The sequence below is a fragment of the Maylandia zebra genome, linkage group LG17, assembly GCF_041146795.1.
Source record: "Maylandia zebra isolate NMK-2024a linkage group LG17, Mzebra_GT3a, whole genome shotgun sequence".
Classification (NCBI taxonomy): Eukaryota; Metazoa; Chordata; class Actinopteri; order Cichliformes; family Cichlidae; genus Maylandia; species Maylandia zebra.
In genome coordinates, this window is record NC_135183.1 from 1231126 (window position 1) to 1244167 (window position 13042).

The 13042-nt window shown below is 43.1% G+C and overlaps 1 protein-coding gene across 2 annotated transcripts in view; it reads left to right on the top strand.

The window, feature by feature from the left end:
• chst11 (carbohydrate (chondroitin 4) sulfotransferase 11) overlaps window positions 1–13042 on the top strand; it is a 98910-nt gene that overhangs the window by 68529 nt on the left and 17339 nt on the right. For both annotated transcript variants that reach the window (XM_076875766.1, XM_076875767.1), the window contains exon 2: window positions 2114–2199. In XM_076875766.1, coding sequence (XP_076731881.1) covers window positions 2114–2199 — 86 coding nt within the window. The remainder of the gene's footprint in view (window positions 1–2113; window positions 2200–13042) is intronic.

Consider the following 13042-nt stretch of genomic DNA (forward strand, 5'->3'; position numbering starts at 1 on the left):
AGGTCATTGCTGTCTGCTGGGGCTCGTTACACTAACAAGCACCGGCTCACTCCATAGGGCTCTGTCAAAGGATTCGTGTGAACAGAGGATTACACGTCTCTTACAGGGATCCAGGCTGTGCTCAGTTCCAGCCCCATCACACCCCATTCTTCAATTTTTAAGCAGGATTTGAAAAAATCAAGAGTCTCCTTTTCTGTTTTTTGCTTTGATGCTCTTGTGACGCGGAGGACGAGAGAGGCGAGGACACGCCCCTCAATCAGTCCTGACGGAAAGTTCTCCGCAACAGGAAAAATGAATCACTAAATAACATTCATAATAATAATGATGATGACACTGCAACGACATCTTCATCAGATATTGTGTACACAGGCTACATGTTTCCGGTCAACACATTTGTTAGATGCTGCAGATGAGCAAATATCCATTGTGACATTATCAGCTCTGCACAGCAGATTTGCAGCATGTCCAACGAGCACACAGACACACACCCTCATAAAGTGTAGGTCTAACAGGACAACGGTGTTTATCTGGCTTCTGATCCTGAATCATTAACCAATAACTGATCATTAATTAGAAGCCACGCCCTCCATGTCATGCGCAAAACTGACAGCATCACAAAACTGTTCGAAATAGCATCTCTCTGTGGTCCAGTTGCTGCACTTTGTAGCCATTTAGTCTCTTTCTTGCATCTCTTTGTGGCAGAACTTTGTCTGTGGTTGTGTTCATTCGTATTTACTTCCACTGCTCGTTGCATCTCTGCTGTTTTGTTCATTATTTCATCATCATTTCATCGTTGCGTTGTCTCTCTTTGTGTGTTTTGCAGCAGGTTTTTTGTGACTTTGTCTGCAATCACATTGTGTCTCTCAGTTTTCTTTTGGAGTATTTGATGTCTTTTGTGTCTCTCTGGTAATTTTGTCTTTTTCATCCCTTTGTTCCTCTTTATTGCAGCACCTCTGTCTTTCTGGGACTTCCTCAGCCTCTGAGCCCTGTGGCCTGTGTGCAGAAGGCCTGTGGACCATCCATTTCAAACATACAGCGTATATAAAACTGTGTGTTTGACTGCTTTGTTTTCATATAATTATAATATTTCTTAACCCATAAGAAGTCTGTGGTGTTTAGAAACAGGTCTGGCTATTATTTTAACCCCTGATCAGTTGAACAGTATCAGTGTGCTTTAAATGTAAACATACTCTGTTGTCCACGTATAATCCTACTTTGTTGCTTTGTGGTTGGCAAACATGCTGTGAAACCTGATTCACAGATGGAAACTCGCCGTAGAAATGAATGTACACCTCTTGTTATTCTCATCGTTAGCTTTCCTGATGGCAAGAACACGCGTTCATCCACGAACACGAGGCAGATGACGTGCAGAACAAAGTGCTATTAAACCCTCGGCTTTCTCGTTAGCGGTTCCTTTCCTTTCCTGTTGATCCTGCGCCGTTCTTGCGCACTTTTCCGTCCAGAGTAATTGGAGAGAGTGTGCTGGCCGAGGCAAAGTGTTGCGCTGGCTGCTCCCACTGAGCCGGTGCCAGCAGCTACTGCTCTGTATCGAGTTGTATAAAGAGCTGAGATCCAGCCAAATAAACACTGAACTGTGGCTTTGCCCTTGGCATATAGTCACTGCTCTCATTATTTATCCCTGTAGCTTTCTGCTTGCCACTTGCAGCAGTTGGTTGTTCAAGGTGATGCTTCCACATGTGGGATATTCAAGGAAGGGAGTAAAAAATAAAGGGAAGCTGGGATTTAATCTTTCATCAGTCAAAGGATAACAGCCCCCTTGGATGTAGACAGACTCGTGTTCAGTGTGAGGAATAAAAGGCGTTACTGTTGTGTAATTACCACATGTGGCCACAGTCACCGCTGCTGAGCAGCTATGACCTGAGATCACAGACTGTATAGAAAGGATGGATGGACGCTTGGAGCCAGCCTCAAGTGTCGTGGAGGCGTTCTCACACTGATAGCTGCATGAAAAATAATCCAACCCAAACGATATGTTTTTATATAGGATGACGTGTGTTCTGCACTGCATGCTGTCAAAATGATTGCTGTGTCAGAACAGCTGCAGTAAGTCTGAATGTCCTCCGTTCTTACTGGAGCATCATCTGTTTTCCAGTCATGCGGAGGAACCCCTTCATGGTGGAAGGCTGCTGTAGGAAAGGATCCCGCAATGCCCTGCAGGAGCTCTACAACCCCACACAGGTAGGACACTGTCCCACTTCCATAAGCGCCCTTGTCATCTCCTTATCACCACCTGCATCTGTTTTCACATTTGTATTTTACTCCAGGTTTTCGCCTGAAGAAGGCGGTGGAAGAAGGCCTATATTTGTCTTTGCCTGCATGTTTAGAAGGCAGATATTTTCTTTTCTAACTGTTGGTGCCCACAGGACTGATGCTCAGTCTTTACCTGAGGAAACAGCTGACTGTTTGTGAAAGCTCAGCATAATGATTGATTCTCCGTCTCTTGGTCAGGAAATGTTGCCGGCCTCAGGTGATAAGTCATCCCGATTGTATCATAAATGAGAGCAGACAATAAATCACAAGAAAGGACAGAGGTTTTTCTCAGGTCTCACAATTTACCCTTTTCAAGGACAGTGAGGAAATGACAAACTCCTACTAGAAGCTCTTTTCTGCAGCATTTTTTCATATCGCATAAACAGCGAGACTATTACAGTGCTGTCATGTCTGTCCCAGCCAGTGAAACCTTGCTTCATCTCATTTTTCACGATTTAAAACGCTTTACAGGACGACGACCATCTGACCGCACGCTGCCTGCTATAACAGTGTGATTGCCAGCATGAAATTAAAGCGTATAATGTGATGCCATTTTAATGGCTCGAGTTTTACTGGACAGTTTACAGTGAAGAGACTGACGCAGGAAAAATCAGAAGGAGATGCAGACACAGGCCTCAGCCTCGTCGGTTTATGCTTACAATTAAAGAAGCAAAGGACATAAAATAGAGAACACCTACCATGTGAATGACTTTAAGAGCGATGGCTGGGATAAAAGCAAATGAATCAAACCATATCAGTGGTTTTGCACATTACTCCTGAGCATATGCTATGTTTGCTATGATTTCCTATCACCCAGAGAGCTTTTTAATTCAAGGGTAAAAAGAAGCTTTGGCAGCACTTTAAATGTAGCTGCCAACAGTGCTGCGTTCATAAGCTATACTGAACTGAAGGGGGACCAGAGAAAAGCAAATGTTTTAAAAGGATGGCACTAACAAAGTCATTGCTAACTTTAATACCATGTATAGAATATTCTTATAGGTTTTATATTTCATGGAAAAATGAGTCTAGTGAAAACTGCAACAATCTGTGCCCAGTCTGTTAATGCTCACAGAAGAAGGATTTGGCAGTGATGGCTATTATTTTGACCTGAAAAGTCTAAAATTGTCCCATAAAGTAGAAAAAATAAATAAAGTTCAGCACTCGGTCTAGTTCAGTTTGTCCCTCTCAGATGAATCTTCACTTGTGTCGGTGTGCTGCTTCAAACACACGGTTACAAAATGCTCCAGTTTGGATAAACATGCATTAAAGCGAATGCAGCATACAGATAAAGTATGACCGAAATAATGGATGCAAGATGAAAGGAAATGCTAACATACAACAATGTGTTTCATTTTAAGCAAACTCATTCAGCCAACCTGATGAGCTGAGGAGGGCTGCTGCAGAGTTCAGGCACTGCGTCCTGAAAGGTGTGGTCACCTCTTAGTTTAAAATAACAGCATGCTGCAGTCAAAAGGTTACTATCAAATATCAGAGAGACGAGTCGTCAGTTGGTCCAAATTATTAGGTACCACTATAGGATTGGTCTATGCAGTGTTTCAGGTACAGCAGACATCCTTACACAGACGTGCATGTACACAGAACTGAGTGCAGCCAGGTTGGTGCTGGACGTCACACTCTGTCAAGCTGAACCCTGCATGTCCTGCCAGCAAGAGGAACTGACCCTCTTTTGATTGTTCCCTTTGTGTAATACCAGAGCCTCTACAGTGTAGGGCCGAACAAGATGAACAGCTTGTGTGGGGAGGCGCAGGCGCATGTTTGGAGGCGAGGTCCCACGCCTGAAATTCAGATACTTTATCTCCAATTAGAATTCGAGTATTTTACCTTCTTGGAATGTAACTTTTTATCTGGACAGTGTATCATCAATATGTTTAGTTTTCATGAGAAAACTGGAAACTACAGCATGTAAAGCAGGCTGTAGGTGAACCAGCGAGTGTGGCTGCACAGGTATGAGTCTTCTTGACTTCAAACAGCCTGCATCAGAGAGGGGAACGTTCAAAGAAACCCTGCTTGCTGTGATAATGAAACTGTGCCTCGATGTTCACTGTGATGGATTACCAATCTCAAGCAAGTGAGCTGAAACCAATGAGTGCCTCGAAGGTAGAAAATCAATTCAACAACTTAATGTTCAAAAGATGGTTGGAAAGGATGGAAAGTGTACATGTTTTGCAGTATGCAGTATCAACTAAATCAGGCACATTTTGGAGCACTGTGGAGATGCACATTTTGTGCAGCTGTGGCTCTCGGGGCTGAGCGCAACCTGCCAGCAGTGCAGTCACTGAGGAGAGGAGCATGACAGGAGGACACTGCTGGAGGTGATGGTGATAGATTGGATAGTTTCTGCTCCTCTTCTGTTCTCTGATCAATGTCCTACCATCTATCACTTCCTGTCTGCATGCCTCTTTCTTCTGCCGCTAACCCCGACAGTGTCTTACCTCACGCTTCCTGTTGTCCTTTATTCACTGTGTTCTGCTGCGTGCTGTCTCAGGCTGTCCCTCATCCTCTCCCTCTCTCCGTTTCCATTTCACTGTCGGCCATTTATCACCCAGGACCTTTTAAAAGCATACCGTAGGAATTTAAACGGTTTGCTGGACAGCTAAGATTAGACCAGGCGCACATGGGCCTGGCGTTAGTTGATTTTCCCTGGATGATTTTTCCCACTCATGTGAAGCATCATTGATATATTTCTATGTAGAGGAGGCTTCTAGTGCAGCTAGGGTAAATTTTAGCAGGGTGCTTGGGGTCAGTGGTCAAAGAGAGATGTGTGTGTGTGTGTGTGTGTGTGTGTGTGTGTGTGTGTGTGTGTGTGTGTGTGTGTGTGTGTGTGTGTGTGTGTGTGTGTGTGTGTGTGTGGGCGTCGAGCGGAAAACAGAATCATAAATAGAAATAAATGTAAGACTCATATAAATATGAAAACCTCACTTTGTGCTTTTAGTGCATCTGTAATCCACTTTTACAAAACATAAACTTTGCAAGCAGCAGCCTACATGGTGGCTACACAGCGACCTCGTGCAGTCATTCACAGTAGCAGGTTTACGCAGACTGTAGGCGTGTTTCCATCCACCTGTTTTTATTTTTAACTGCTGCATGATAGAAATGATTGAAACGAAATGCAGAAAATCTAATGAAACTTCAAAATATTGGAACCAGTTTAAATACAGTGGGGCAAAAAAGTATTTAGTCACCGATTGTGCAAGTTCCCCCACCTAAAATGATGACAGAGGTCAGTAATTTGCACCAGAGGTACACTTCAACTGTGAGAGCCAGAGATTTTCCTTGTTTGAGGTGACCAAATACTTATTTTCCACCCTAATTTACGAATAAATTCTTTACAAATCCTACCATGTGGATTCATGGATTTTTTTTTCACATTCTGTCTCTCACAGTTGAAGTGTACCTCTGGTGCAAATTACTGACCTCTGTCATCATTTCAGGTGGGGGAACTTGCACAATCGGTGGCTGACTAAATACTTTTTTGCCCCACTGTAGGTGGCATCCTTGCTAGTGAACAACATCATGTCTCTATATACGGTATTAATCATGCATACAGCAACAGGGTCCATGTCCTCAGGCCGTTCTGTCAGCAGGGCCGTGCTGTCTGAGGTATGATTCATGTGACTGGCAAACACAGCCTGCACACACCAGCATCACTGCTGACAGGCCTGCAGCTTTACTGTTATTATTTGCATGTAGAGATTTACTCATATTCATATCTATAATTTCCCAGCGTCACTTTTAATACACAGCTCCAGAGTTTATTAAACAAAAGTAAATGAAAGCTTCCCTTGCAGTATTCTCATTTACCCACTCAGCTCCTCGCAGCCCTTTAATATGCTACTCTGTAATAATCTGCACTCCTCTCTCTCCGTGCCGCTCTCTTCTTTTGGATGTTTTTGCTTTCAGCTAATACATGCTCGCTGGTTTTCTTACAAAAAAGCTCACTTTAAATAAATCTGAAGTCAAGTGTTTAATTCAGGGCTTAACTTCCCTCTTATTGAGCCCTGGAGGCGCAGAAGGCGGGAGCTACAAGGTCTCGCTTAGACTTCCAAAAGCCCAATGACACCCTCGTCTTTGTGACTTGAACCTGTGTGTTTTTAGAATACATTATATTAAAGCTAAGCTCTGACTCCTCAGAGATAGTTTTATTAACCACAATTTAAATCAGATGCTGAATGTAATTAAGTAATTTAACGTGGCCACATGTGGTCAGAGTACATCTAAATACAGTAAAGAAACCTGCTAATGATCCTTCTTCCTTTTTATCCTCCAACCAGCAATGACAGGCTGGCTCACAGAGGCAGTTATAACAGATTATACCAGCTCACTCATTAATGCTGAATCAGAAATCAGACTTGATGCTCAGATCTGTGCCGTAGTAAAAGGAATGACTCAGCTAATGTAGGCTAACATCGTCTATGTGTGTTCATTGTGTTTGTGCTGAGGGATCCAAGGATACACAGATGCTTCAAGTTGTTTTGATGATCCATCTGTTTGGGCTTAAAACAATAGTTTGCCTTAATCATACTGCTGTTGTCTCCTAATCACATCCATATCCACCTTTGACATCATAAAGTCCAGATGCCAGGATTTCTTCTGAAGTGCATTTAATAAAAGTTAGAGAATTATTTTCTTGTTCTTACTACAAACTTTTCTGCTGCCAGAAAACATGCATGAGTTTGTCCAAAAGTAACAGGACAGTCTGATAAGAAAAATACAATCGTTCAGAGTTATGCAGGTTTCTTGGCTTGTTGGTGAATTCTTCTCATCAACGTTAAGTTGAAAGCCAAACAGTTCAGATATGCATGGTTGTAATAATAGTTTTTAAACGGAGTATGAAGGTGGCCACAAGATCAGCGGTTCAATCCCCAGCTCCTCCAGTTTATATTGTGAGGCATCCTTGGGCAAGTCCTGACCCCTGACCCCTGGGTTGCCCCTAAACCATTCATCAGTGTGTGTGTGTGTGTGCATCACATTTTGGGGTTATATATTTTTAAAAACGCTGGTTACCTCAGTGTTGGTGTCTCACTCTTTTCTCACATTTCCTGTGCTCGGTGTGGAGTCAGCTGACATGTCAGAGTAGCTCCCACTTGAATGTCAGGATCCATGTTTATACTCACTTCACTGGTTAGTGCTGGCTGATAGGTGCATTGAAATCCTTTTTATTTGAATGGAATGACTTATTTGAAGAGATGAATATGTTGGATTGAACTATTCACAGCACTGTGTTAAAAGAAGAGCACCAAAAAACCCATGAATTCTTGCTCTTTCCTAGATTTCCTCAGCTAGCAGTGACGGCAGAATTTAAATGTCCTGAGAAAACATCTTAAATTCTGTGAGAAAGTCGAGTACAGCACAAAGAAGCCTGAGATGAAACCCATGACAGGTCCACAGCAGCATAGAGAGCGGTTAGAGCACAAGTTTCACTATCAGTTTAAACATGTACTGTCTATGGCTGTGGAGTCTAACTTAGATAATGGCAGAAAATAACTGCTCAGAGGTGTTTCCAGATGACTGCAGAGTGACAAAACAAGGCGTTTTGTAGGGAGACTTTTATTCCAGGTATCTCGTTTTCATAATGGCTGAACATTTGAACTGGAATTAAACTCCATACCTGCTAAAGATACCATTCTGTCAAAGGATACAGAGGAGTGTTTTTTACAGCTCTGTTCATTCATCCTCTTTCATTTCAGCTTTATACTGACATAGCAGAGAGACGCTTTAAAAGATGGGTCAATGACAAAACCTGAATCTGACTAAACTTTTGCGACTTACCGTTCAGACTTTATCAGGTAACGTGCTGCATTCTGGTACAACAGCCCTTTTGTAGTAACTTGAAACGGTTTCCTTTCTGTTACTGACGTAATTTGGAACGACTGAACAAATAAATTGATTTGAAAGTTAAAAGGGGGCTAAAGTCAGTGGGTTATTTGTTAAATGTAAAAGTTTGAAATAGGAGGATTTATAATACCCACATCAAGATTCTGAACGACAGAAACTCGTGAACCAAAAACGTAATTTAGGTATAAAAGCTGCATGAAAGTGAAAAAATAGCAGTTCCATACATCTCAAACCTGCTTCTTGACTCTATGACCTCCTGATAATCACACTCAAGTTGCATTTTGTGTCCACATACATTTCTGAGGAATATCACATTAAAGAGTTTCAGGCTGTGAAATGTCATTCTTTCAGTAAATAGTCAGGTCCCAGGGTAATGACTGGATGGTACACTTGACTAATAATTTGACTGGTAATGGTATTTAATCCAGGCTGGAAGCTAGCTGCTTTACTCATTCAGCAAAGTTTAGATGAGCGTTTGACAGGTTTGACAAAAATAATGAGGTCATCATCAGAAAGGTGAAAAAGAGCGACTCTAATTCGAAAATCTTTCAGACGACATAGCGCTCTATGACTCATCACACCAAAGCAGCTGACCAATCAACAAGGCTCAACGAAAGAAGCCCGCCTCCCACAACAAATGATATTTGTTGTGGGAGGCGGGCTGGACATTCAATAAACAGGGTCCACCTCTGACAAGCAAAGAAGGCTGTTTTAGACCAAACTGCACATTAGTTCATATTGAACATCATGTAGGGTTGCATGTTTCAGACCAGACATCATTAGACTTTAACCATGTTGTGCAGACAGGTCGTTTTACTGCTTCATAAATAAATGTAATCAGTGAAAAGAGGAAAGTGTCTCTGTGTGTCTGTGACACTAATACCTGTGTGGCTGTTTCACCAGCTGCAGATACGCCTCTAACCCTGCAATCCACTCACTGCAATCGTGTGTGTGTGTGTGTGTGTGTGTGTGTGTGTGTGTGTGTGTGTGTGTGTGTGTGTGTGTGTGTGTGTGTGTGTGTGCGTGTGCGTGCACTCTCTGGAATTGGCACCCTGGGCCAGATTATGCAGGAACACAGCAGCTGAGACTGGCACAGACTTGAAAGAAGCGTCACACCTTTCACCCACAGCAAAAAGCCAAAGCAGCTGTCTTGAGTGTTCCTCTGCTGTAAAGCCATCAGACCGGAGCACAGTCATACGCTGTGGGTGTGGGTTCTAAGATGTGTGCGCAGGAAGCTGGATAAGTCACTCTGGGTTTAAAGACAAAGGGATTTAGAGGAGGAGGCTTTACTCTTTTTTGTCTCTGCCTATCTCTACAGGCTGCATATAAACAGGCTGAAGAAAGGCGGTGAAAAGAGAGAGACAAAGGGATTTAAAGGGGATGAGTGCTCTGTTTTGCTCTCGGAGAAGATAAACTGTGTGCATGAAAGAGGAGCTATAGTACAGAAGGCCGTAGAGAAATGGATTAGAGAAATGCATAAATAAGACTTTGTGTGTCATCGAGATCAAAAAGCAAATGTTTCGTGATCTTGAAATTACAAGCTTGTTTACTTAAAACTATAAAATAATTATATTGTGTGGTTACACGAAGTTCAAACCAAGCTCGATTCCAGCAGACGTCCTTCCAGAAGGCCTTTGGCTCACTACTTTGAATTTTTAGAAAAACTAATCTTGAATTGTTTTTTGTGATTCCACCTTGGTCTTCTTTCGTATGTAACTGTGTATTAAAGTAGGTTATAGTGCTCATTAACATTACCTGCTCCACACTAAGCTTTCATAGTGCAGTGGAGTCCCCGAAACTGTGAGACGCACCTACTGCAGGCAGAAGAAAGCACAGCAATGTTTTTCCTGCTGTCTCAGGTCTCTGTATGCGATGGATTCTCAGAGGAGAATATTTTACAGCAAAAAGTGATTCAGCTGACAGATATTTCGATCTATGCCAAAAATTAAAATACTGCAAAATGAGAGATGCGACACCTGAACTCAGGTCATAATGGAAAGTCTGATTCATCCCAAATTGGGTGTGACGGTGTTGGTTGCTGTTGGTTGCTTTCCAGAGACAAACACTTATGTTCTTGAATCTTGAAGTCCTGCAAGATGATGAGTTTGTATTAGTTAGTCTACATAAAAGTAGCTGACAGTGGAGTTTCTGGCTGCAGCAGTAGCTACTGTGTTAAGTCTCGGTTGTAAATGGACAGTTTTCCCATATTTTACCTGGTCTGTGGTGCTATTTATCCTTAAAGAGTGTTTTGGTGTGAGTTGTCCAGTTTGGGAGATAAATATGTCTGAGTTCTGTGAAATCAAAAAAAGATATTACAAGCTCAGCAGTAAAATCTCAACCAAGCAAATGAAGCAAAAAATCCACTTTGACCTGAGCAGTGTCATGTCAGTAATACACTCAGGGTCCACTCTGATTAGTTACACCTCGTTAGTGTGGGGTTAGAATTGCCCTTATTCTTCATGGGATAGATTCAGTTCATTCAATCAGCTCGGCCCTCTTCTCTGGCATCAACAAGACATTTTACCCATCGAGTTGCTGCTCACTGGACATTTTCTCTTTTTCGAAGCACTCTCTGTAAATGCTAATGATGGCTGCGTGGGAAATTCCCAGCAGTTTAGCAGTTTCTGAATTACTCATATTAGTATGTCTGGTACCAACAGCAACACAACGTTAAAAATCACTTAAACCATTTGCTTGGTGCTCAGTCTGAACTTCATCAAGTCAACTCGACCCTTTCTGCAAGCCTAAATGCACCGAGGCTGCTTTCATGTGATTGGCTGATAACATATTTGCATTACCAAGTGTAACAGAGTAGAGAAAACGTTTTTTTTTTATTTCCTTTCTCTCTTCCTTTTATGTATATTTTTGCATTTGCAGTCGTTTTCTTTGAAAAATATTTATTTTGAAAAAAGGAAGTGTGACCTTCTCTGTTTCACGGTTAGCGATCAGTGCAGCGACTGTAGAAAAGGACGACCTACCAGCTCCCCAAAATGAAGCCAAAATGTCTCTATCGCCCCCTGGTGTCTGGCTGCAGTATAGGTCATAAACCCCGCCTCCCTGTTAGCGGAGGGGACTGGAGCCAGACCAGTGACTGTAAAAAATTTACTTTTCTGCAGTCATCCGATAGGCGATAATACTGTCATTTGTGTAGAAACTATGTTAGTCCAGCCATCATGTATTAAGTATTGAGAGTATTTGCACTTTGAAAAGTAAATGAGACAGGCTGCAGACGTCCATGCTGAACTATCGGTCGTCTTGTTGATGTGAGCAGGAGCTAGAGGGGGGCGTGTGGTTGTGTCCCCTGCCACGTTCACGCTGATACCTCATCTTGGCTAGGTTTTTTTTTTTTTTTTGGCCTGTCCCGTTTGGCTCTTTTGCATCAGAATTATTGTCTAAAGGCAAAGAAAGATGCCCAACGGATTTACTTTACCAAACTGACCATCCCAGCCTTGCCGTAATGGTCCATTTGATTCACCTTTTATTGTTTATTTTATTTTCACTTACTGAATACGGGACAGACTTGACTGGGGGAAAGAAGGGGAGAAAGAAAGAGGGAAAGAGAAACAGCTGAGAAGAGGGACGGGGGAGAAGGGCAAAAAACAAAAACCAACAGAATGAGCAGAAAAAAAAAAAGAAATAAAAAATGCATATATCAATCACCTGGGTCACCTGCTGAGAAAGAAAAAAGAAAACAAGCAGAAGAGAACAAGAGTAATAGAATAAACAACATCACAATGATATATGGGAATATGACAGTAAATACTAAATGTTAAACATTATTGTGCAGCACATAAGATCAACAGAACACAGTGTGCTTTGAGGTAGGAGCCAAAAAGGGTGTAGTTTGTGGGTGTGATCCCCCGTGTGTACACCTGTGAGCATGGACGCGCTTGTTTTTAAAAGGTTCCTTCACGTAATGATCTGCTAGAGGGTGTGGGGGGGCCACAGCCCCGTCCTCCAGGGCAAGAAGCAGGTATGGAGGAGATCAAAACTCCAGACATCCAGAGGCCCCCAGAACACAAGAGACCAAGGACGACCAACAGAGGGGCAGCCGCGCCACTGTCCTAGGTTTTTTTTGTTGGCGTTGGTGTAAAGCAAATGGAACAGATTCCTGGATTCTCTCCGGATGGAGATGGCGAGCCTATGCCCAGACTGAACTGAACTCTTGTTTAAGAAACTCATTCTTCTCTCCTGAGAAGCACCAAAGTGGTAACAACTCAGACCACCAAACCAAACCACTGAATCAAAAAAGCCAAACACCATTGCAAAAAGAAGGTAGAAGAACACTTCTCCAACTCCAACCCCCGACACATGTGGCAAGGACTCCAGACCATCACAGACTACAGGACCACCAAACCCTCCCCCGCATCCTCTGATGTCTCCTTCCTCAATGAGCTCAACAACTTTTATGCTCGTTTTGAGCGAGGGAACCCCACAACCAAAGCAGACATGTAGGTAGGAGCGGTGCTGAGCAGGATCAATGTCCACAAGGCTGCAGGTCCTGATGGCATCCCCGGGCGTGTTCTCAGAGCGTGTTCTGGGGAGCTTGCAGGAGTGCTCACAGACATATTCAACCTGTCCTTGGCCCACGCTGTGGTACCGGCCTGCTTCAAATCCACCTCCACCGTCCCGATACCCGAAAACTCCAACCCATCTTGCCTCAATGACTACCGCCCAGTAGCACTCACCCCCATCATCACTAAGTGCTTAGAGCAGCTGGTCCTAGCACACTTCAAATCCTGTCTCCCCCCCCACCCTGGACCCCCACCAATTCGCATACCGCCAGAACAGGAGCACAGAGGATGCAGTCTCCATCGCACTGCACTCTGTCCTCTCACACCTGGACAACAACAACACCTACGCCAGAATGCTGTTTATAGACTTCAGTTCAGCATTCAATACAATCCACCCCTCA